This window comes from Furipterus horrens, unplaced genomic scaffold (assembly GCF_987537825.1).
Source record: "Furipterus horrens unplaced genomic scaffold, mFurHor1.1.pri manual_scaffold_3, whole genome shotgun sequence".
Lineage (NCBI taxonomy): Eukaryota > Metazoa > Chordata > Mammalia > Chiroptera > Furipteridae > Furipterus > Furipterus horrens.
In genome coordinates this window covers 6539647-6565051 of record NW_028327173.1, presented here as the reverse complement: position 1 = coordinate 6565051, position 25405 = coordinate 6539647, and the positions used below count along the sequence as shown (strand labels likewise).

At 50.3% G+C, this 25405-nt stretch overlaps 1 protein-coding gene across 1 annotated transcript in view; it reads left to right on the top strand.

Annotated features, from left to right (window-relative positions):
- Nucleotides 1-2879: 2879 nt before the first annotated feature.
- MTOR (mechanistic target of rapamycin kinase) overlaps nt 2880-25405 on the top strand; it is a 114088-nt gene continuing 91562 nt past the window's right edge. Inside the window, exons 1-18 of the mRNA XM_090268590.1 lie at nt 2880-3053; nt 3675-3783; nt 4462-4694; nt 6190-6390; nt 7142-7276; nt 10996-11271; nt 11356-11464; nt 14311-14497; nt 15396-15524; nt 16167-16411; nt 17469-17684; nt 18020-18225; nt 20634-20756; nt 21410-21499; nt 21623-21715; nt 22383-22517; nt 22744-22873; nt 24400-24650. Coding sequence (XP_090124716.1) covers nt 2892-3053; nt 3675-3783; nt 4462-4694; nt 6190-6390; nt 7142-7276; nt 10996-11271; nt 11356-11464; nt 14311-14497; nt 15396-15524; nt 16167-16411; nt 17469-17684; nt 18020-18225; nt 20634-20756; nt 21410-21499; nt 21623-21715; nt 22383-22517; nt 22744-22873; nt 24400-24650 — 3030 coding nt within the window. The 5' untranslated portion in view covers nt 2880-2891. The remainder of the gene's footprint in view (nt 3054-3674; nt 3784-4461; nt 4695-6189; nt 6391-7141; nt 7277-10995; nt 11272-11355; nt 11465-14310; nt 14498-15395; nt 15525-16166; nt 16412-17468; nt 17685-18019; nt 18226-20633; nt 20757-21409; nt 21500-21622; nt 21716-22382; nt 22518-22743; nt 22874-24399; nt 24651-25405) is intronic.

The window sequence follows — 25405 nt, the reverse complement described above, 5'->3', positions numbered from 1 at the left end:
TGGATTACTGAACTTATTAGCTATTATCTGAAACTAAATTTTTCCCAACATTTGCGACCCCCATGATTCTTAGCAAATATTCATCTACAATACTATTAACGGCAAGATATATTTTCCTTAATATAAGCGCATCATATTTTATTTACTCAAGACTCCTATTGTGAAACATTCAGGAGTTTTCAATATTTTTTATAATAAACAGACTAATTTTTTAGAAATTGAGATGTAAATACCTTTTCTTGCTATTGTTTTTGGAAAAAATGTTTTAAAAATGATGTGGCTTTGAAATTATTGCTTTACGAGTAGATCGTTTAGTTAAAATTTGGCTGTGGTTCCTCGTGAACGATCTTGTAAGCTAGATAATTTTGGAAAAGCGGGAAATCGAAGTGAAAAACTTTTCAAATGCATATTACATTTAACAAAAGAGAAATCACGGTTCCAAAAGCACGAAAAGTAATTTCAGGGAGGCGGCACAGGTCACACCGCCCCTTCCCAATTATTCCAGGCGGGGTCTCAAACCTCCGCCTACCACCGCTTAGACCCCAAGGACCCCAAACAGACTAGAACTGGTCGCGCTCCTCCGAAACGGGGGAATTATAGCAGCGATGCACCGGATGTGTGCGTGGAAGTGACTGACGTTAACTCACGGCTGATTGGTTCTCCCGAGTGAACCTCAGCCTCCTTTCGTCTGCCACTGGCCGCGTGGTTTGTCTATTTGAACAGTCCCCACCCCCTGGAGAAGCCGGGTCCCAAGCTTCACTTCTCCTTCATTACTATTGGTCAGGTCAGTGTTTCAGTCCATCGTCTTCTTATGCCTTTCGATTGGTCCTTAGGGCTGGGGAACCTGCCCTCCCTCGCGCCCGGCTTGGAGGACAGCGCGGAAGGCGGGTGGTAGGGCCGGGGCCTGAAGTGACGGTACCGGCGCTGGTGGCGGCAGCTGAGGCCTTGGCCGAAGCCGCACGGTGAGTCTGGAGCCTGGCACCGGCCCCTCCAAGGCGGCGAACTGTCCAGATCCACAGTCAGCCGGGTCCATGGCGGGGGGTGGGGGAAGCCGCCCGTCTGGGACGTGGAGTCCTTTCAGAGGCGGCCGCACGGACTTGCGCACCATCTGAGCTCTTGACCCCGACCCAGGGAGGCAACGCCCACCTCCTCCGGGGCGTCCAGGAGAGTCGCGGTCCCTTGAGCCTGCCGCGCGTCTCCGGCGCCACGGAGGCCGGCCCATCGGCCCCAGTATTACCGGGACGCCTGTGCGTCTCCGTGCCCGTCAGCCACCACCTACAAACTGCCCTCAGGGGAGACCAACGTCAGTGTCAGACCCTTGGATTCGTCCCCGGAATCGAAGCTCGGTTCCATCCTTGGGTGTCATCTGCTCTGCCTCCCCTACCGGTGCCCCTAGTTCCAGCCACCCAGCTTGAGCTTGGGGGAGCCCTAGCCACGACCCCTAGGATGTCTGATTTAAAGCACTGTAACTGAGTTCTGCCCGGAGCGATGGCCTGTGGGCCTTAGACTCACGGAGGTGGGCGGGCTCTCTCCTGGGAATGGACATTCCTGGCTCGTCTCCCTCCCGCTCATCGCAGACGTGATCGCTGGACACTGTAGTGGTTTTCTCCTCGCGGGGCCTTGGGGCTCCTCTCCCCGAAGGATGGCACTTCCTACTGCTGTCATCTTCTTGGCACTGGAGTATTTAAAACCTTTCCCAAACCACTTCTTCCTTGTTTTGTTTTTCTTCTTTTCCTCTCGGCATTGCACAAATTGTTTGAAAAGAAGGGTTTTGGAAAATTGACTTTCTAATGTAATCTGGACATACCTAGGATAGGGATCCGAGTTGCCCACCCAGCAGTCTGGGCTGAGCCCTGTCACGGCCACTTGGTCGTGGTTGCCCGGTTACTTGTATTTCCCCCTGGATTGTGGACTCAGACTCGGCGGGGAGAGGGACGGTACGTAAGTCAGGAATGAGTGCGTGAGCCCAGGAACTCACCTCTCTCTTAGCTCACGTTTCCAATACTGTGGTTCCATAGCACTGCGCTGTCCAACGCAATAACCGCCGGCCACGTGTGGCCTAGAGCGCTTGACGTGGGGCCGGTCCCCACCGCGGCTGTCGTAAGTGTAAATGTACGCTAGGTTTTTGGAGACTCCGTCCAAAAAAAAAAAAAAAAAAAAAAAAAAAGAAACTATTTTTAATATGAATAACATTGACTGTTTTGGCTATATTAGATTAAATAAAGTATTAATTTCACTTGTTTCTTTTTACCTTTTTTGATATGGCTACTAGGAAATTTAAAATTACGTTCGTGGTGTGTATTTTATTTCTCTTGGACAGCGTTGCTGTAGAATTCATTCCCTTCTTTAAATCGAACTCTCTGAGGAAAGAGGCAATCGCGGGCATGTTTTATTCTCTCTACCTCCCCACTGTTAGTACCGGACCCTGTGCCGTGTTCATAGGAGTAACGATGATAACGACAGCTAACAGTTATTAAGGACTCGCTGTGTGCCCAGCACCGCTGGCAGTACTTTTAAACTCGTATTAGCTCATTTAATCCTTACATCGACCCTAGGAGTTAGGTGTTATTACCTGCCTATTACAGTCGAGGGGATAGACATTTTAAGGTGTGAAACTTTGGGCTGGCTTCAGACTTAGGTCGTCTGGCTCCACAGCCCGCAGCTTGACCCTCTTACTACGCTACCCCTTTTAAATGGAGCCATTATTGCATAAATGGACGCTTTCTACAGGTTCTTCAGGGAGGTCTCCCCACCTTTTTACGGTTCCTTACCTGACCTGGACCGGGTGGAGATACCTGTGTTGAGGAACTGGGGCCGTAAATAAACTTATTGCCGTAGTGTGTTACCCAGAATATTAAAGGAAGCTTCTCTCCAAGGAACCTCAGGGCAAGATGCTTGGAACCGGGCCCGCCGCCGCCGCCGCCGCCACCACGACATCTAGCAACGTGAGCGTCCTGCAGCAGTTTGCCAGTGGCCTGAAGAGCCGCAATGAGGAGACCAGAGCCAAAGCCGCCAAGGAGCTGCAGCACTATGTCACCATGGAGCTGCGAGAGGTTGGCGCTTCTGCGATTTGGGGCCGTTCGTGGTGCAGGGTCGGGGCTGTGTGCACCGTCGCTGGCTTGGATTTCTTCTGACAGCTAGGCAAGGTTGTTTCAGGAAAGCACGCCACTTCTCATGGCCGCGGAATGTGCGCGTTCCTGTGCAGCAGTGACACGTTTCTGTGGCATTTCTGTGTCGTGGCAACGCTGCAGGAGTCAGTGGAGAGCAACTGTTAATTTTTTTTTTTCATTTTTCTCATCGCATTCCAGACCGTTGATTCTTTCTGCCTGATAACACCTTGGTTGCGGAGGGTTTGAAGAGCTTAGTGGTTTTTTAAAATAGAGACCAAACTGGAGGTCAGGGACAATGTCTTGTTCATTCTTGTACCCCTGGGACTAGGTGGAACCTAGATTAAGACGTGGCCTGCCTGGGAGTATGCTCAATAATATTTGTTAAATAAACAGATGAATTGCAGGTTTAGTTGCTCTGCAGTTTAAAACTATAGAATGGGCAGTACCTTTGTTGTGTTTGGTTTGGGGACTGGACCCGCTGGCTACCTCTCAGGTCCTAATCTTAGGAAACCAGCAGCATCAGGGAGGCATTAGGAATTGTTTTGAATATCTCTCCTTTTGCAGATGAGTCAAGAGGAGTCTACTCGCTTCTATGATCAGCTGAACCATCACATTTTTGAACTGGTTTCCAGCTCAGATGCCAATGAAAGGAAAGGTGGCATCTTGGCCATAGGTAAGGACAGAGTCTGGTGACAATTAACAACTGTGTCCCCTGCACCCCTTGGTCTGTTGCTTACTAGCTGCTTAGTTCACGTTTGTTTATTCAATTTTAAGGAGCCATGTGGCATTTAGTGTACTTACTCAGGTATTCTAGCAACCATCCTGGAATGTAGGCAAAGCAGGTATTTTCAAATGTGGAGTCTCAGAACCATTAAGGGACTTTTTTAGGCCAAGACAGTGAGCCAGAGCTGGGACTAGAAGCCAGCTTTCTTTCTACTACCCATGTAGCTTTTGTAGGTTCTGGGTTTTCTGTAGTGATATTTGAATAGCGGGACTCATGAACGAACGGTGGACTTAGGGGACAGTGGCTAACAGGCAGGTAATTTTCCCATCCCTGGGGTAGTCATCCAGGCTGTGATTTATTATTCAGTCCCCATTTCGTTTCCTTTTCTTGGGAAAACAAATTATATATATGAAAACGAGGGTACTTGGCTTCATGCAAATAGTTCTTGTATAAATATCAAATCTGTTGGTTAAAATGAAAGTTATCCACATGCCTTACCATCTGGAAATTGCCGTCTTTACTCAAGGGGAAAGGAAAGGGTCGCTCTCCAGCTTTCCTTCCAAGGCAGCATACTTTCCCGGACAGCAGGTGTCCGCCGCGCTCACCTTTTGCCGTTCTCTTTTCCAGCCAGCCTCATAGGAGTAGAAGGTGGGAACGCCACCCGAATCGGCCGATTCGCTAATTATCTTCGGAACCTCCTCCCCTCGAATGACCCAGTTGTCATGGAAATGGCATCCAAGGCCATCGGTCGCCTTGCCATGGCAGGGGACACTTTTACTGCTGAGTATGTGGAGTTTGAAGTGAAGCGAGCCCTGGAGTGGCTGGGTGCTGACCGCAACGAGGGCCGGAGACACGCAGCTGTGAGTGTCTGCGGGAGGAGCGCAGCCAGGCCTGGCGGGGTCCTTCACACAATGTGCTGAGGTCCATGAGGGGCAGGGGATGAGAAGGGACGCTCCAGGCAAAGACACTGCTCCTTGGTCGCCCAAAGACACCATGCTTCTTGGTGGCCTTAGGTTCTGTCCTGAATCCCTTTCTGTCTTTTTTTTTTTTTTCTTCAATTTTATTAATTATTTTTAGAGAGAGGGAAAGAAACATCACTGTGTGGTTGCCTCTCATGCGCCCCTAACTGGGGAGCTGACCTGCAACCTAATTATGTACCCTGACTGGGAATCAAACCAGTGACACTTGGTTCGTAGGCCGATGCTCAATCCACTGAGCCACAGCAGCCAGGGCTCCTTTCAGTCTTTACCCTCAGCTTTATACCTGAAGAGGATACTTAAAAGTTCTCTTTTGTTGCTTGAGAGGTCGCCCTGAGTGCGGTATTTATCCTGACTTCTGATTTTCTAGAATCAAAATTGTCTCCTAGGCAAAAGGCAGCCCTCAGACATAGCAAGAGAAGAAGCCACAGCCAAAGGCTTAGAGAGCCCCAGACAACTATGCTGTCTGCATGACCCCTTTAGAGTCTTTCCCAAGGTCTCTGCATATACAATGGGAACATGGAAGATCTGGGATTAAGAGAGGAGCAGGGGAAGTAGGTACCGTTACTTCCCGCGGTAGGGGAGTCAGTCAGCGTTTTCTGTTCATTTCTTAGACATTTATTCATTAGTTGTTAGTTAACCCCAAACTTCCTCTTTTCCCATTGGCTGTTCTGCATTTTGGAGAGTGGTGGCTTCTTGTCCTCTTCTTCTGGGAGCATATCTTCATTGCTTATTGACACTCGTCCCTGAAAAAGGCTGCTTTGATGGGCCAGGACTCCAGGCTGTGAGGTGGTGGAGAGTCAGCCTTTAAGAGAGAGTTTGGGCCTGAATGTGGTAGGGATCACAGGCGTTGGCGGGTCCTTCCCAGCCAGCTCCCTCTTTAGGAGGCAGCACCACAAGGAGGGAGCATGGTCCGGACACACATTTGGGTCCTGGCTCAAGTCTTCGCTTTGCCACTTCCTAAGTGTAACTTGGGGCAAGCTCCGACCTTTCGTTTTTTCCACTGTTAAAATAATAGCAAGATTAGGTATTAAACAGGATTTTTCATTCGATGGGTGTTTATTGAATACTTGCTGTATCCCAGGTGTGGTTCTAGGGTGTCATTGTAGCAGCATACAAAGCCAGACACGTCTGCCCTTCCAGAGCACCTGTTCCCACATTGTAAGCGTTCTGTGTAAACACCCGAAGACAGTGACCACTGAGACGCTGGAGCCATTTTCCCTTCCTTCCCTGAGCCCTGGAATTTCCTAGCTGGCAGAGTTGGCCAGTCTGTTCTTGTCCTGATGTGTATAGGCTCTAGGAAGCAAGAGGCCCTATTCCCGAGAGAACAAAACCCTGTGATACGGATGGGAGTTCTGAGTGTGCCTTTTCCTCCTAGGTTCTGGTGCTTCGCGAGCTGGCCATCAGTGTTCCCACCTTCTTCTTCCAGCAAGTGCAGCCTTTCTTTGACAACATTTTTGTGGCTGTGTGGGACCCCAAACAGGCCATCCGTGAGGGAGCTGTCGCTGCCCTTCGTGCCTGTCTGATTCTCACCACCCAGCGGGAGCCGAAGGAGATGCAGAAGCCTCAGTGGTACCGGGTAAGGGGGTGGTTCTGTTCCAACCACCAGCAGGCACGTTACATAGAGTAGCCCTGGGCGTGGGGCAGCCATAGGCTCTTTGCCACACGGCAAGTGTCGCATTTATTTTGGCCTCACGATTTTTTAAGCTCAGTGTAAATCACTAGTTACTGTATTTCAGTAAACCAAAGACCCATTGATAGCCACACCATTCTCTTATGTACCGTTAAGAATGAAAACAGGTTACCAATTAAACTGTGACTCTCTGCCTCCTTGTCAACAGTTATAAAGCACCTCTTCAGAGATGTTAAAATATAGAAAAATGGGTGTCTCAGAATTGAAGACATATGACTGATACTCACTTAGAAAGAGCCAGTCCTCTCTCCTGTAGAATCTTGAGCCCCGTGTTGATTGCTGTTGACGAGAGAACTTACTAAGGAGCCTTGTACAACAAAAAGCCCTGAACATGGGGTTGGAAACCCGGGTTCTAGTCTTGGCTTTGCTCTGTGACCTGGGACAAGTCATGTAATTTCTCTGAGCTTCTGTTTTTTATCTGTTGGGGTTGGGATGTAAGGGCGTCTGCCTCGCAGTCCTGTGAGAGTTGAAGGTAAACTAAAGGCGAGAGCCTGGAGAGTTGGCATGGTTGCCAACGCGGGACCAAGGCGCCGGGCAGGCGTGCTGACGCCTCCGAACCCCAGTGTAGGTGGGGCTCGCCTGCGTTCTGTCTCCCTTTGGGCATTGGGGAATGACAGCGTCCTCTGGCTCTGCGCAGCACACGTTTGAAGAAGCAGAGAAAGGGTTTGATGAGACCTTGGCCAAGGAGAAGGGCATGAATCGGGACGATCGGATCCACGGAGCTCTGCTGATCCTCAACGAGCTGGTCCGAATCAGCAGCATGGAAGGAGAGGTGAGAGGCCGCGGCAGAGGGGCGTCCGGGCTGCTCCTGTGCCGCTCGGTGAGCGCGGCAGGGCGCGGTCCTAGTCCTCACGGAGCTGCCGTTCTCCGGGGGAAGCGGCAGTGAGCAGATAACAGGGTAACTTAGAGAGTGAAGAAACGGGGTAAGGGGTGATGGGGGTGGGGGTGTGTGACTGGGGGGTCAGGGCAGGTCCTGCTGGAGGTGGTGACATTTGAGCCGAGACCTGTATGACATGGAGGAGCCAGCCTTGCAGGGAGGTTATGCTCCAGGCAGAGGCTTTGAGGTGGGAGAGAGTCTTAAGTTCGAGGAACAGAAAGAAGGGAAGTGTGGCTGCAGCGCCCTGAGCAGGGGAGAGGGAGGAAGGGGCCAGTTAGTAGGCCTCATGGTTCTAGGTGAGCACTGGCTTTCATTCTTGGGGGCAAACACGGAGATGTGTATGCAGCGGGGTGGTGTGATATCCATTTTTAACAGGACATGGGCTCCCTGTGGGGAAAAGCTTGTGGGGAGGCAGGAATGAAAGCAGGGAGTCCAGTTAGGAGGCGGCGTAGCTTGAAAAGCAGCTGCAGAGATGGGTGTAAGGGTACAGGGTTTTATTAGGGAAGTACGTAGCCTGCGAGAGAAGAAGGGGCAGAGCTGGAAGACCTGTCAGACCTCAGTGCCGTCTTGACCCTGAGTGAACGGGGAGGGAAGGGGAGAGGGACGGCTCCCATCACGGGAGGCCCGCTTTAGCGCTCCTGCTGCGCCGTCACAGGCGGGGAGCAGCTGTAGCAGTGGGGCCTTGGCATGGCCGCGGCGACAGAGTTCACAATGGCAGCTGGGGCCTCTGTGGCCGGAGGCTGCTTTCCCACGGCTGCCACAGGAGGCCGTTCCCCGGGGGTGGCGGCCTCAGCCAGCACCGGTGCGGCGGGCACTGACAAGTGGCCGGCTCAGGGTGCGCTCGGGAGGTAGCGCCCCACCTGCAGGTCCTCCTGGGGGGAGCTGGGCAGTGTGAGGTTGCACCCCAGGGCTTCCTGCTTCCGTGGGCTCGGATGTTTGGTAGCGGCCGTGCCCTCGATGTGGGGCAGCACGTGCTGCCCTGTGAGTAGCAGTGGGGTCTGGCCCTGAATTCCACCTCCTCTGCACCGTGTGACGGGAAAACTGCCTCCTAGTCTCCCGTTCCTCACTTTTGGCGTAGATCTTACCCACCTCACTGAGTCCCAGAGATGTCTCTAGATGTATGTGCAGCGCCCAGCGCAATGCCTGATACGCAGAGGGAGTTGCTTATTAAACGGTTGCCCTCAGAGATCTGCCCACCAGGTGTGGGGTGGTGCTTTCCGTGGTAGGGAGCCCAGGCAGCCCTGGGGTCTGGGTTTCCTCCCAGTGAAACAGGACGATATTGCCCAGCTCACAGATTTAAATGAAATGCTGTTGTGACGGTACTTTGCAGACTACCAAGAACTATCCAAATGTAGGATGTCATCATTTCCTGATACGACGGGCAAGCTGCATCATGTGTTAAGAGCTAGAATATGTAGCATGAATAAAACATTACTTTCTAGCAGGGGGAGACAGACAATACATAAATAAGTAACACTGTAGTGTGTCATGTGGTGATGAATGCTACGGAGAAAAGTAGGGCAGGGAAAGGGAATGGGGATGCTAGCTAGCAGGGATTAAGAGTCCCATTTTTAAATATGGTGGTGTTTGAGCACAGTCAGGAGGTAAGAAAAAGCCATACAAGTACCTAAGGAAGAGCATCCCAGACTGCTGGTTCTGCAGGCACCAAGGCCCAGAGGCAGGAGCATGCCGCTTTATTTGGGAACAGTAGGATCCCCACTGTGGCTGAGCAGAATGGGAAGTGGAAGCCTGTAGGTTGTGGGAGAGGGGAGAGGGGGTTCAGAGGAATACCTGGGGCAGGCAGGGGGCATATCCCACAGGATCTCAGTTGCGTGAGAAGTGGGAAGTGGGATTTTTTCTTTTTCCTTTTTAAAAATTTATTTCTTTTTAGAGAGGGGAAGGCAGGGAGAAGGAGAGAAACATTGGTGTGTGGTTGCCACTTGCATGCCCCCAACTGGGGACCCGGCCCACAACCCAGGCATGTGCCCTGACTGGGAATTGAACTGGCAGTCCTTTGGTTTGCAGGCTGGTGCTCAGTCCACTGAGCCACACCAGCCAGGGCAGAAGTGGGAAGCAGTTAATGGGTTTTAAGCAGTGGAGTGACATCTGACTCCTGTTTCAAAGGGATCACTCTGGCCACTGTGTTGAAAATGGATTATCTGAGGGGCAAGGGCTGAAGCAAGGAGTCTGCTTTGGAGGGAACTGCAGCAGTCTTAGCAGGGGGCTTTTGTGGCCCTGGGCCATAGTAGGAGCTATAGAGGTGCCAGGGGGGTTGGATTCTGAATTTGGATCTTGGGGGTCAATAGGAGAGAGAGGAGTCAAAGTTTTTGACCTGAGCATCTGGAGGGATGGGGTTGCCATTTACTGAGATGAGAGGAGCAGATTTAGACCGGCTGAAGCCGGCAGGAGTCTGCTCTTGAGCATGTTCAGTTTAAGATGCCTGTCGGGAGTCTGAGCAGAGATAGTGAGTAGTTCTGGGAAGAGGTATGAGCGAAAGATGCAGGTTTGGGAGTCGCCGGCAGGTAGATGTTATTTCAAGGCATGAGACTGGATGAGAACCACAGCGAATTAGTGCAGGTGGAGAAGATGTGGGGTCTGAGAACCAGACAGGAGATGAGGAGCAGCCAAGGGAGACCAGGGGTGGGGGGTGGGGGGTGGGAGGTGGGATGGCAAAGCTCCGGGTCCAAAAGCCAAGTGAAGGAAGAGTTCCAGGGAGGAGGAGGTAGTAAATTGTCAAATAAGATACGGGCTGAGCCTGGACTGTCAGATTTAGCGGCGGAAGAGTCATTGGTGACCTAGCATAGGAGACAGATTTTCCGAAAAAAAATCCGTGTTGAGAAAAGTGTGGAAGTTTAGAAAATAGTTTTATATTCTTTTTTTAAAAAAGCTTTTATTTAGTTTTAGAGAGAGGGGTAGGGAGGGCGAAAGAGAGGGAGAGAAACATCAATGTGTGGTTGCCTCTCATGCACCCCCAGCTGGGGACCCCTCGGCCCCTTGGTTCACAGACCAGCGCCCAGTCCCCTGAGCCACACCAGCCAGGGCTATATTCTTTTTATTTTGGACCGTTGGAGGGTGACTTGCTAAGCAGCGCTTTGGATACGGAACAGACGTGAGTTCTGTGCCAGTTGGTTTTTTGCACACAGCCTATGGAATTCCTAGAATTCTGAGAAAATTACATGCCCCAATTGTTTCTACCAGGGTTTCTGGCAGGAAGAAGAACAGACTGTCCTTAACAGGATGCTGGCATGGGTCTGGCTGCCCCTCACCTTGGCAGGGGGCTTCCTTGCTGTGATCTTGGGTCTGTAGGCTCAGCAGTTTGCAAGTCAGCTTTCCCAAACCAGCTTGGGGTGGGAGAGCCAGTCCTTAAGCAGCCAGCCCCCTACTTACCGTTTCTTTATGGCTCAGTAGGTGGTGCTGTTTTGCCTAAATCAGAACGAAGCCAGGCCTCCTGCAAGGTTCTGGGGAAACCCTAACCCTATAGTAGAAGAGTGGCCACCCTCCCCTTTGGAGATATTTCCTTTCGGGATTTGGTGGATGTGTTGCTCTGTAGACTCACGGTGCTTGGGCAAATGCCACTTGTAGGTAAAGGTAGTTTTTTCCCCCCACGTATGTAGCGCCTGAGAGAAGAAATGGAAGAGATCACACAGCAGCAGTTGGTACATGACAAGTACTGCAGAGACCTCATGGGCTTCGGGACGAAACCTCGTCACATCACCCCCTTCACCAGTTTCCAGGCTGTTCAGCCCCAGCAGTCAAACGCCTTGGTGGGGCTGCTGGGGTACAGCTCTCACCAAGGCCTCATGGGATTTGGGGCTTCCCCCAGCCCGGCCAAGTCCACCCTGGTGGAGAGTCGCTGTTGCAGAGATCTGATGGAGGAGAAATTTGATCAGGTAGGTGGCAGGAAGCCTGCTCCCTCTCCTCCCGAGCTCCACCCCGCCCTGCCCTTTGCCAACCCTGTACCCTTCCTCTCTCAGGTGTGCCAGTGGGTGCTGAAATGCAGGAATAGCAAGAACTCGCTGATCCAAATGACAATCCTTAATCTGTTACCCCGCTTGGCTGCATTCCGACCTTCTGCCTTCACAGGTGAGGATGTCTTTGGAAGACGTCGTCTCCCACGTAAGGGTCCTTAAACAGAAGAAGTGACTCCAGAAGGTTATGCCTGCTTCTCATTTGAAGCAGTGCGAACTAGGAGCCAGTCTCTGGTTTCTTTGCCTCCTGTCCGGTTTCAGGGGTACCACTTCAGGTTTTCTACAGATGGCTGAGGCCGCAGAGGTAGGGACGATCGGAGCGTGTAGGCAAAGAGGCAGTTCTAGAGCCAGGCAAGTTCTCGTGTATGGAAGCCAACAAGTCCGTCAGTGGGCTCAAAAGAGACCAAAGGAAGTGCAGTTTTAGGTACTGCAGCGGTCTCTCGGTGGGGGTGGGGGGGTTCATGGCTGTCCCGCTTCTGCCTCTGAGGCTGTCACTGAGATGCCTCACCACTCACAGGAAGGAAGGGCTGCATATTCCGGAGGCGGGCATCCTGGGCGGTAGGCTGTGCGTTCCCATATTCCTGCCCTGTGGTCAGCGGGCTTCTGAAGGTGGCCCAGCTCAGATACTGGCTTCCCTGAGGCCTTCCCGGGCTGCTCCCTCTTCCACTATAGGTTCCGGCTGTGCAAAGGTGTGGCCGTCAGACCTGGGCATAACCACGAGGTTGTGGGCAGGTTACTTGACCTTCCCTGACTTGTAATGTTGAAACGATCCCTGCATCACAAGGTGATGCATTAATGCCTGCGTACCTGTTCTGTGTGTCTGGCACAGAGTTAAGCCCTCAGAAATGGGAACCATGATTATTATTGCCTCCTCTGCTACTGCAGATCCATTTAAGAAATCAGGTAGAAATGAAAATACTGCTCCCATGGTCAGTTCATATTTATGACCTGCTTCACCTCCACATTTGCTGAGTGTAGAGGCCCCACCCCGGGCGTGTCTCTGTGCCTCACTGTGGTGCTCACTGCCTCTGCCTGCTAAGCATTCAGGACCGAATCGGAGCCGGGAGCGGGAGCGGAAGGCCAGCCTGACCCTCGGCAGGTGCCGCTCCCTAGCACAGACGCGTTTCACGCCACCAGCCCAGATGAAACAGCAGGAGAGATATGTAGCTGTTGAGCTGTTAACGTGCTGTGTGCGAGAACAGAACATGTTGAGTGAGGACAAGACAATTAGCCACCTAAAGTCACTGAACCAGAGGGGAATGATAGTGTGAAAATCACCCCTGTTTTTCAGCTTTCTATTCTTCTTTTTAATGACCAAGCATGTTCCTGTTCAGCAGAGCTGTAAATGATCTTGGGCTGAAAGTCTGGTTCAAAAGAAACCAATAACTAGGCCACATTTGATCAAAGTCTGGCACGTCGTGAAGGCAGTTACCCTCGTAAGTTCAAAAGGCTGCCTAGCAGCAGGATGCACAGGCTCAGAGGGCCCTTAGGTTTATTCTTTTGATGTGGGTTTTTGTTGTTTTATTAAATAATACACTAAAATATGCCATTGAAATTCAGCCAGGGCAGCCTCCGCAGTGTGTACCTCGTCGGAAAAGTGCCGCTTGCTTAAAGCTTGCAGTCTGGAAGTCGTTGCTTGAGTTTCCTGATGATGTCAGCTCTGGGAACATCAAAAATGCCCCAAGACTGGGCTCAGATCTCTAACAGAGTCAGATTCCTAATCTCTGAGAGCGCTAAATTGTCTGGATTTAAGCCCATTTCCTGCTGAGGTGCTGTTCCCCTTTGCAGAGGCCTCGCTTTCCGTGTTGGTGCACTCTGGTGTTAGGGTTGCATCTCCTTGGTCTTCTGACAGCTCTCAAGCTCCAGCGTGCCTTAATGTCATTTGACCACAGGAGCTGTGGGAGAGGATGTTTCTCATTACAATCAATGCGGTGATGTGTGTGTGCTGTTTGGGAGTCTAGGTCGTGTCTCCTAACTGTGGTTCAGTAGCCATCGACACCCCTAACTTTCTACTGAATGTGTGGTCTTTCCCTCTCTGCTGCTATTATGTGCTTCTGGTGCACAGACTTGAGCCAGTAACAGGGAAGAGAAGAAATTTAAGAAGCAGCAAGAATCAAGAAATTCTAGCCTTCAGAGGAGTAATAACACTTCAGCTTTAATTGCCTGAGAAGCGCCTACCCATGCACATTGGCTTATGTAAACTTAATGAAAATGCACACGTGGCTTTCCAAACTACAGACTAAATCTCGTTCTATTAAATATAATGGTAACAGAAATCTCTAGGTAACAGCAGGGATTTCTGGGCCTAAGCTAAATGGAATGGCCTGTTTATTGCAAACAGTATTTAATGTTACTTTAAATTTCAGTATAATATAGAATAGTTTAGGTGATCCTCTCCTTGTTTTTAAACAAGACAGCATATATCTCTTAAGCCAGAGGGTGTAATCTTTTCCTCAAAATATAACCCTAATGGAGACAATTACGTGACATTAATTGTTTTGGAGGCCCTGTGAGATTTTAATTTAAAGAAAAAAATCTTGTAGTTTTAGTATTTTCAAAAGACATCTGAGGAGTGATTAATAAGTTTTTGGTTAGTACATCCTCAAAATTCTTAACATCTTTCCAACAGGCTTAATTTATTCTTTTGTTTTTAAATAATTTATTTATTGATTTTTAGAGAGAGGACAAAAGGGAGAGAGAGACATCAATGCATGAGAGACACATTGATTGATGTCTCCCACACGCCCCTAACAGGGAACCCGGCCCAAAACCCAGGCATGTGCCCTGACTGGGAATCGATCTGGTGACCCTTTGGTTCGCAGGCTGTTGCTTAATCCACTGAGTCACACCACCCAGGACCTTAATTTATTCTTAAATCTAAGTGTGTTATAGGAACTCTGACCTTTGATATACAGGCCATCCCTGACCTTGAACCATATGCCCTGTCTTTTCTGTGCTCAGATACCCAATACCTCCAGGATACCATGAACCACGTCCTAAGCTGTGTCAAGAAGGAGAAGGAGCGTACAGCGGCCTTCCAAGCGCTGGGGCTGCTGTCTGTGGCCGTGAGGTCTGAGTTTAAGGTCTATTTGCCTCGTGTGCTGGACATCATCCGAGCAGCCCTGCCGCCTAAGGACTTCGCCCATAAGTGAGCATCTCTATTATGATTTCGCCATCCACCTCATTTGGTTGGAGAGGAAGGATGTTCCATCCACTTCCATGGAGCTAAGCCCCATTCTCTGCCTCGTAACTTCCACAGGATAGCAAATCGTATAAAGCACAGCTTTCCCTAAATTGAGCTCCAACCTTTTCCAAATGAGATCACCTTGATGCGAATGTTTGGGTTGGGTAGATACCCTGTGAGCGTGTTAGATGCCCATGCTGTTTTCAGTATGATTTGCTGAGCATCACCTGGTTTTCTCTTTCTCTGGCTTTCTAAGGTCTTAATTCGACATAAGACCTGAAGAGAGGACTCCTAGACTGGAACTTTGGTCACCTTTTTTCTTATCACTAAAGTTAGATACATATTCCACCTCTTGAAACTTCCCAATGAATAAAGCCTGAAAACAACCTTTGGCACCTGTAAGATGGAGAGGCCAGGTGTCTGTTCTAAGTCTAGGGGGTTAGTGAATTTGAATTGTGTCTTCACAGTGTCCTGTTTTAGTGGCAAGGGTTGTTCTGGTGAATGAAGAAGCCTCACCCATTCTAAAGCCCCGTATTCTCATCACAGGGATAAGAATCTCTTTCCATATGGTGCCTGTGCCCCGCGCTCTGGTCCCTATTGTACAACCTTGGCCAGCACCACCCAACCCTGTGGTTCCTTTTGAGCGAATTGGGGACACCTTACTGCCATCTGCTGGACTGTTGTTTTAAATACTCTATACACATCTGCAGTGACTGTGGTGTTTGGAATTTGTAGCTCACCTGAACACCCACCTCTGCTGACCCTGCCTGGGTGACCAGCCCTCCTTGCCCCAAGGCAGTTTTGAGGTGTGGCCTCACAGAATGTCCTTATGTCTAAACTAGCCCCTCTTTGGTTTCTGCAGGAGACAGAAGGCCATGCAGGTGGATGCCACCGTGTTCACCTGCATCAGCATGCTGGCTCGAGCAATGGGGCCAGGCATCCAGCAGGACATCAAGGAGCTGCTAGAGCCTATGCTGGCGGTGGGGCTGAGGTGGGTACCAGAAACCTCAGCTTTCCCGCCTCCGGGAGCAGGAGGCGTGAGCCACAGCACCGAGCCTGGGTCGGAGGAGCGAGGCATGGCTGCCTGCATATGCAATTGGACAGGCAGGCCAGCCCTCGCTAAACTCACAAATCCTCCTGTCATCACTAGCTAGCTATGTGATCTTGACTAAGTTACTTTACTTCTCTGAGCCTCAGTTTTCTCACCTGGAAAGTGGGTACGATAGCAATTCCTATTGTCTGGGGTTGTAGGGTTGAAGTGAGTTTATGAAATAGCCACCCATAGCCAAGTGCCTTGCATATAAGAAGTGGTCGATTAATGTTTGCAGCTCTCGTTTATATGTCTTGGCAGATGGCTTAAGCTCTCTACACTTTAATTCTCTTCATCTATAAAATAAGGAGGATATTCTCAGCCTGCCTTCCAGGTTGTTTATTGAGTAAGTTTCCCCATGGCATAAACCAGAAACTCATTGTTTTGAAAGCTGTGACCAGGCCAAGAGAGTTCAGGACATTTACTCTGCTTTAAAGACTAAGCAGTGATGGGGCCCGAGCCCTTTGCTGGACTGTTTCTGCTCAAGAACAGACCGAATGTCATGTATGCGACCCCATGTATGACTGGTGTGCTCCCCCTCAGCCCCGCCCTCACAGCTGTACTCTACGACCTGAGCCGTCAGATCCCGCAGCTGAAGAAGGACATCCAGGACGGGCTACTGAAGATGCTCTCCCTGGTCCTTATGCACAAGCCTCTCCGGCACCCGGGCATGCCCAAGGGCCTGGCCCACCAGCTGGCCTCCCCTGGCCTCACAGCCCTCCCCGAGGCAAGCGATGTGGGCAGCATTACTCTTGCCCTCCGAACTCTTGGCACCTTTGAATTTGAAGGTAAGAAATTGCAGTGGCTCATGCAAAGAGAGTGGGTGGTGCTGGGACCTCGAGAAAGGAATGAGGGTGCCTAGAATTCCCAGGTCTTGCTAGGGGTCCCAGAGACAGGGTAGCTGACTCTGCAGCAGCTCATCTGTCCTGGGTTCTCTCCATATATTAATTCCTATTGCTTGCCTTTTTTTTTTTTCCCCCATCCTGAGTTTTGGGGCAGATGGTATTCAGGAAAAGGATGCCTTAGTCCAAGGAAACAATGCCTCAGAGATAGGAAAGTCAGAGATGGCCCCCCTCACCTCCCCACCACCGTGTAGCTGAGGTGGTGTTTCATTCTTTCAGATGCGTGCGCAGGGCCTTTGGGCGTTTGTGTCCCTGTGGCCGTGTGATTTCTAAGAGTGCTGTACTGTGTAGTTTGGGTTCGAATTTCGAGCTATAGACAAACCCCCATTCATTCCCTAGAGAGATACAGTTCCACAGAGAAAAATGGATGCTTTTTTGAAATTTAAGACCGTGTAGGTGGTGTCGGTCAAGTCTTCAGGGAAACAAATACAAAAAGCCTGGACGTGCCGCCTGAGTCCGACGGCCGCCGTGTTTGCCCTGGTGCAGCCCCGTCCCTTCCGTTCATTAACACCCAGGATGCTTTGTTTGTAATGACTAGAAAGTAGCTGTACTTAGACCCAGCCTACATCAACCTCTCTTTTTGGTATTTAAATCCGGAAGTAAAATAGACAAGGTACATTTGATCAGTAATGGCTTTACTCTCCAGAAACATAAAGGGTTGGGTCAGAATAAAAAAAAAAAAAATGACTTATTTTTTGAAGGGAATAAAGGAAGGATTAGGATGGGGGCTGCCTTCTTTCTGCCTCCCGCCTCCTCGGCCTCCCTCCCCCTTTCTAACGACTGGAAGCTCACTGGTTAGGGAGCGATCTGGGTCAGTATCTTGCCGGTCAGTATCTCGTTGGAAACTGAACTGGCTGTAAAATGGAGAATGCAGCTAGCAGGTTGCAGACCCGCTGTCGGAAGCAGCAGTGATTGTTCTGTGTTCCCTCTGTTTTGCATCCAGGACACTCTCTGACCCAGTTTGTCCGCCACTGCGCGGATCATTTCCTGAACAGTGAGCACAAGGAGATCCGCATGGAAGCCGCCCGCACCTGCTCCCGCCTGCTCACGCCCTCTGTCCACCTCATCAGTGGCCACGCCCACGTGGTCAGCCAGACCGCCGTGCAGGTGGTGGCAGACGTGCTCAGCAAGCTGCTCGTGGTTGGGATAACGGATCCTGGTACAGTTGATGAGACAGGAGCAGTCTGGGGAAGCTTGGGGGTCTGGGACAGTGTCATCGCATGGCCTCTGTAGAGACCTTCAGCCTCAACAAGCCGACGTTCAGCTCTTTCTCTGCCAGGGTGTTAGGCTCAGCTGCTCCAGCCTATTGTTGTAAGATAATCTGTCTTTAATTCTATTAACTTTGTTCTGTGAGCAGAGGAAAGGACAGGGCAGACGAGGGAAACACTCCTGGAATCTTCTCCCTAGGCTGATGGCAGTGGAGGGGAACCATGGGGAAGGACTGGAAGGATGAGGGCGTTGAAGAGGCGTTCTAAGGCTCGATTGTTCTTGCAGACCCTGACATTCGCTTCTGTGTCTTGGCCTCCCTGGATGAGCGCTTTGATGCACACCTGGCCCAGGCAGAGAATTTGCAGGCCCTGTTCGTGGCCCTGAATGACCAGGTGTTTGAGATCCGGGAGCTGGCCATCTGCACTGTGGGCCGGCTCAGCAGCATGAACCCAGCCTTCGTCATGCCTTTCCTGCGCAAGATGCTCATCCAGGTATTGGTGTGACTGTCAGATCTAGAGGCAGCGGGGAGGGGACTTCCATCATGACAGCTGTTTAGAGAAAGGGAATTGAAGACAAGGGAGGGGAAGAAAGATCGAGACACCTGGTAAAAGCCATGTTTGGCTCCAAGAGTCCACATGTTTTCTGGGCTTCGTAATTACAATTCTAGTGTTTGTCACCTCATAGGCCACTTGTCAGTGTGACTCCAGGTACCTCTTAGCCTCAGGCTAACCTCTCATGCAGCTCTTTCTTTTTCCTGACAAGTCACCTGCAGTTCCATTCCTTGGTGCTCTTTGCTGCACATGGCCCTCCCAGCACTTCTCTATCTTTCCACGCTCCTGCTTTTGCTGATGCCAGGCCAAGCACAGAGGCCACGTGTGAGGTTTCAGCATTGGTTCTCATAGTTATGCCCCGTGGTCTCTGGTCCCTGGGTTTCATTCCTAAATAATGGGAAGTGCCAAACCGAGCCGCTTGCACTAGAGCCCGAGGTAGATGCACACCTGATACTGAGGCTCGGTCCCATAGGATTTTCAGTTCCTGCTGCAACCTGCCTTTACCTGCCCGAGTCAGTTCTCTGGCCTCCTTGTGAGCGATGCGTGGACCAGGCCTTCCTGCCTCCAGTTACTTGCACGCACCTTCCCTGGTCCTCAAGGTGGCTCACCAGTCACTGCCTTTCTCCCCACTTCTGCCCTATCCCCACCTCACTCTCTGCTTCCTGACCCTCCCCCCTGGTTTCTTTTGAAATAAACACTTTTCATAACGTATAAAGAACTTAAACATAGAAAATCATTCATAGGTGTAATTTTTACCCTAGAAAAATGTCATTTATTCACAGTCTGTCATAATTAAAGTAACCATAAATTATATCATCACTCAGTAAATTAGAAGATTATACTTATGGTGGCACTTATGTTTATTTCTTTAAGTGCTGGCCTGTGTTAGGAATGCCTGCCATTGTGTCTTTAAAATACTTAAGGTTTAGGGAAGAGAGGACATCATTGTTGAGCCCGCCGGTTCAAATCCTGTGAAACAAGCTTGATGGAGAAGTATCTCCGAGTGAGACTGTCAGTTCAGCCAACAGGCCTTGCGAGCACATGCTGTGTCCAAGTGTGCTGGTTGCCAAAAGCCGGGGCGAGGCGGGGGGCCGTGTCCCTACCAGGCCTTCTCTCTTTCCTAGCACTGCAGAACCGAAGGCCCCACTGAACAAACATACCGCGCACTGAACTCAGCCTCTGAGACCCCAAAGTTTAAAATAATCTTTCTTGTTTTTAAACTTCGACGTGAATTTTCCAAAGTCGAATTGCACATTTTCATGCCCTGATAAAGGGACATTATCTAAATGTGCTTTGGCCTTTTCTTGCTGTCTTGATCATTGAGGTGGGTGTTGGGAATTGTTATTGGGGTGCCTTGATGCTCTCTGGCTCTGGACGTGAAGTTGGGGTACTTTGATTTGGCCCTGCGCTGCCCCAGAGAGGTGAGCTCTCCTCCCTGGTACCCACTTCCTCCCCGGCTGCATCTCTTTGCCGTTGTGGGTCTGTTCTTAGGTCCCCATTCTGTCCTCTCCCCCTGCTGCCACTGTGACAGGAAAAACCGCTGGCTCAGGGGTCCAGAAGATCAGGACTTCTAAGTCAGTGACCCACGACAAAGTATAATATCAAATTTTGGGCTCCTCCTCTGGGTAGCAGAGTTAACGTGAGCTTTGTTTTTCCACTTTTGTCACTTATCAGAGATTTCCTCTGGCAACTTAAGCTCTTCAGGTATCTGTCCGTAGTAAGTTCTTAACGTCCATGTCGCCATGAGCATAATGTGGGATTTGCTGCTGTCTAAGGGTGTCAGAACAAACGTGTTACCTCTGTTCACTAAATCCACGGGGTTTCTGCTGACACGATCCCTGACTATTTGGGTTTACCTAGCCGTGCCTGGAACCACTACTGAATATCAGTATTTCTTGCAACATCATAGCTGCTCTGACTGTTCTTCAATTCCTTTGTCATTATTTAAGGCACTCTTAGTGATTTGCTGTCTGGACACATTTTTATGGCAGAGATCTCTTCCTTCATTTCTCATTTCTGCAGAACACCGCTCACAGCGATCCTGTTGGTTTTCTCAGTCTTCTGTGGCGGTGCTGCACCGTTAAAAGCTGTGCTTTAGGAAGGACTGGGGGACCTTGGAGTGCTGTGATGGGGGAGAAGGGGTGGTTTCAGACAGTTTTTCTGCCCGTCGCTGCTGTACCCAAGGCTCTGTGAGCTGCAGAGACGTCCTTTGCTCCCAGTGCCAGGCAGCTACGCCACCCAAGTGGAGTTCTGGTTCCTTCCAGCCCCTGCCCACACTCCCCCTGTGACACGCAGCCCCTCTCCAGCACTTGCCCTGCCATGCCGAGCCCTTCTCCCCTCCCCTGCAGATTCTGACAGAGCTGGAGCACAGTGGCATCGGGAGGATCAAAGAGCAGAGCGCCCGCATGCTGGGCCACCTGGTCTCCAATGCACCCCGGCTCATCCGCCCCTACATGGAGCCCATTCTGAAGGTAACTCGCGACCGACAGAGAGACCGGCACGGGCTCTAGTTTGTGTTATGCCAGCCCATTTGGGGCGATGGGAGTGTTTCCCTGCTCCCTGGTGCGCTGAGCAAAGTAGACAGCTTCTCTGGTCCCAGGTACAAAGGCCACATCTCAAGCACTGTCAGTTAAAGAACACCAAGCATCTCATCGATTGCAGCGGAGGGCTCTCCTTACAAGAGATAAGATACGATGTTTCGGGCACATCATTAAGTGTGTGGTTGGAAAGGGGCAGGTGGATTGGGGCATAAAACAGCTCCTCCAAAGTGAAGGGAAAAAATGAGCTTTAAAATATGTAACAGCCTTCAAATCTGAATGTGTTAGCGTCATGTGAAGCTTTTCATAATGTGTGTGAATCTGGGCAAGTGATCAGTCATACCAGTATAGTATAGGGAGATGTTTTTAAATCCTGGCACTTCCCAGCTCTGTCACAGTGGGTCATGCTTCTGTACATGTCTGAGAAAAGTTCGCGAATCCACCTTCCAGAGAAATCCTAGATTCGTAAAACCTAGACGTAATTTATCAATGACTGAGACGGTTTTCTGGGTGAACTTTGCTTTTGTAAAAGAAAGTTTCTCATAGCCTCTATCCTGCGTTCATTTTCTCATGCCTTCTTTCTGTAGGCTTTGATTTTGAAACTGAAAGATCCAGACCCTGATCCAAACCCAGGTGTGATCAATAATGTCTTGGCTACCATAGGAGAGTTGGCTCAGGTAAGGTGACAGCTGCTTTTTCCATAGGATGGCAAGAATGCTCTTTAACCTTTGAATAAGTTAAAATACTTCTTAATGCCATAATTTCTAGCCTTATCTCCCACCCTCTTTTTCATTTTGTAGGTTAGTGGCCTAGAAATGAGGAAATGGGTTGATGAACTTTTTATCATCATCATGGACATGCTCCAGGACTCCTCCCTGTTGGCCAAAAGGCAGGTGAGTACTGCTGCTTCCTGGCTGAGCAGGACAGGCTCCATGAGGCCAGGGACCTTGTCTTTCTTAGTCACCTCCGTGTCCGCAGCCAGCGCCTAGCACATAGCAGGTACTTAGGAATATTCGCTGAAAGACTGGGAACCAGAATTAGCTGTCATTCTGACCGGGAGTGATTTTCAGTAAGGGTCAGGGCTGACCAGTGCCATTTCCTCCGGACAAAGGCAAGTGCCCGTCCTCAGTCAGGGCCTGTCCTGTACAGGGAAAAAGAAAGCCGTGGCCTCTAGCTGTGGAGGCCGGCAGAGCTTCAGCGCACCCTCCCCAGGCCTGGCTTCACGGTAATCGAGGTCATTAGGTGACTAGACTGAAATTAAGAGCAGTTTTAATTTCCTTTGAGTCAGACTTCCCCTGTTAATCTGTCAGGGCAAGGAAGCACTGTGTATGTCCTTTGAGGAAGGTGGGACTGTTCCTTTCTGGTTCGGGGGATTGTTGTGTTGGTTGGTAGCCTTGTTTTTCTGTCCCAACTCTCAGGATTTCTGTTCACGCTTCGTGTCTTTCCTGGAAATCCTTTTGTTGTGATAGCCTCGAACGCTTCATTACGACCATTTAACCAGGAATACAAGTGTCTCTCTCTCCATGGCTCAGCTCACTATGTGACCTTTTGTCTCTGCAGGTGGCCCTGTGGACCCTGGGGCAGTTGGTGGCCAGCACCGGCTACGTGGTGGAGCCCTACAGGAAGTACCCCACTTTGCTTGAGGTGCTGCTGAATTTCCTGAAGACCGAGCAGAACCAGGGCACACGGAGAGAGGTAGGGAACGCGACACACCTGGTTTCCAAGACTTCCTTGGGAGAATGGAGAGACACAGAAGCTTGTGGCATTAAGACGCTCTGATTAGACTTCCTGTCCTTCCATTTTGTTTATGTAGCTACAGCTGGTCATTGGGGATGAACTGGGTGTCATGGAACACGGAAGACTCTCCCTGAAAACTGTTGTAATCAGATGTTGAGATGGATGTTTTCGTTTTCCCACCCAGGCCATTCGTGTGTTAGGGCTTTTGGGGGCCTTGGATCCCTACAAGCACAAAGTGAACATCGGCATGATTGACCAGTCCCGGGACGCTTCTGCTGTCAGCCTGTCAGAATCCAAGTCAAGTCAGGATTCCTGTAAGTTGAGGGGACCCATGAGAGACTTGCCAAGTGTCTACCTCACAGTGCCCTTGCCAGCCATGTTTAGAAGGAGTTGGGCTGGATAACTATGAAATTATAGCGTATTGAATGGAAAGTCAGTAATTTCCTCTGGAATCATAGCGGGAATGCTGCTTCCCAGTGTGTCCAGGGTCCTCACATCTATCCAGGTTCTTTGTCAAGAGTCAACAGCCTAAGCCTGTACTCACTTCTGGGGGTGCCGATGACAGAGACGTGAATTATCACCCCATCACTTCTGTTCACCTCTCATTCTTTTTTAGTGCTTCTCTGATCTTTTCTGTTCCCATGGCACCCAAGGAGGAAGAGGGTAGAATTTCTTTTCCCTGTTTTGATGGCGAGAAATCTGAGGAAAGGCTCAGGGGCCTGGAAACACTAGTAGCAGTCAGATTCCAAGGCTCTTTTGTCCATCAGTGGTCCGGTCCTATAGCCCCTTTGCCTTTGGAAATATCGCCTGAGAGATTGGGCAGGGTGCGGGGATGCAGGAGAATGTTCTAAACATAACCCATTGTCCACCAGGGCAGGTTTGTTTCCAAACGTGTGAAAATTCAACAATTGCTCTCCAACTATTCCAGCAAAATGTTATTTTTCCAAAATAATATGATTTGTTCCTAAGTTCTGTGGATGGGATCATGATGCTTCCAGTTTGTTCTCCTGTGTATTGACAAGTGTGCCTGCGATGCTGTCCTGTCAAGAGCAGGGCCTGAGCCATGTCCCTCCAGGTGTCCCCTTACTCAGCAGTGTCTGTCACCCAGGCGTCCCCTGCTCCTCACTGCCCCGCTAACTGCCCGCCCCAAGGCCTTGACATCCATGTTGGTCAGGTCAGGCAGCGTTTGCCACTCACTTGTCCCAGTTGCCTAGGGGACCAGGCAGCTGCTGAGCAGGTGTTTGCCGAATTTAATTCCCTCTTCTTTCACTTGGGAGCGGAATTATTTTTATAGATGGTTTCAGGTACGGAGTTGTGAACTGCAGTAGTGAGAAGCTGAGTTAAACGGCAGTTGTACGAAAACCCATCATGTACTGTTTTAGGCTTTAGCAGTTTAGGTAATGGAAAAGCCAAAAACTGTTTCAGCCTTGATGCTGAGAGCCCATTCGTTGGTTCCTAACATAGCCTGTGTTTCCAAGGGCATTGAAAAACGGCAGGGAGAAAGATGCATGCTCGTGGCTGTCAGGAGGGTTTTTCCCTCACCTGAGGACGTGCTTATTGATTTTTAGAGAAGGAGAGGGAGGGAAACATTGATGTGAGAGAGAAACATTAATCAGTTACCTCTCCTATGCATGTGGACTGGGACTGAACCCGTAACCCAGGCACGTGCCCTGACGGGAATCGAACCCCTGTCCTTAACATTTATCGGATGACGCTCAACCAACTGAGCCCCATCAGCCAGGCCAGGTGGATTTCTTTCTTTATGTTAACTGAACCATGCTCTGCCCAAAGTCAGAGGCATGTCCTGCACTGCTCATGATTCTCCTCGTCACTGTCCTAGCTGACTACAGCACCAGCGAAATGCTGGTCAACATGGGGAACCTGCCTCTGGACGAGTTCTACCCAGCCGTGTCCATGGTGGCCCTGATGCGGATCTTCCGAGACCAGTCCCTCTCTCACCATCACACCATGGTCGTCCAGGCCATCACCTTCATCTTCAAGTCCCTGGGGCTCAAGTGCGTGCAGTTCCTGCCCCAGGTCATGCCCACGTTCCTGAACGTCATTCGGGTCTGCGACGGGGCCATCCGGGAAGTAAGTAGCTAAGACCCCAGTGCTTGCTCCCCTCTGCTCTCGGCCGCACCCGCACGAGAAGTCCCGCCGCACTTCCGCCCCCTGGTAACGTGCTCTGCTGGCTGCCTCGCTGCTCTCTCCCTGCGCTTCTGACACTTGAGTGGGCTGGCCCAGTCGGGCGGCCCCATTTCCCAAGTTTCCCCCCAAAACAGGAAGGACGGCATTGGTATTCTCGGTAATCTAGGGTTCGTACGGTATGAGCGGTTGTCTGGTGGGACAGCCACGTGTGGATTTCTGGCTGCTGCTTCGTGATTGGATTTAAGTCAAGCATTTTTAGTGAGGATACCAGAGAGGTGAAGATGCGTGCTTCTTACTGTGTCTCATGTTCGTTTGTCCCGTGATGGTTGATCCTAAGTTTGAGCGCATGGTTAGTTGGTATCTGTCAGACCGCCCCATTGTCTAGTTACCTTAATCCTTAGTCACTAAGTAATCTGTGGGGAGACTCTTAGGGACTGTGTGGCTGCCCTGTTCCCCATCCACCTTTTACACGGTGATTTTTAGCATCCATCAACGATCCTTGCCTCAATCAGTTATCACACTGGTTGCAAAATAATGACTTTCTAGTTCTATTATTTTTTTCTTCTTTTAATATCTGGCATTCTTTAATGAGGACTTTTCCCCTTTCTTTTCCTCTTTTTCTCTCTTGCTCTTTTTTTCTCCCTAAACCACAGAACATGTAAAGTGGTTCTGTGGTTGCTATACCTGTACCACTACCA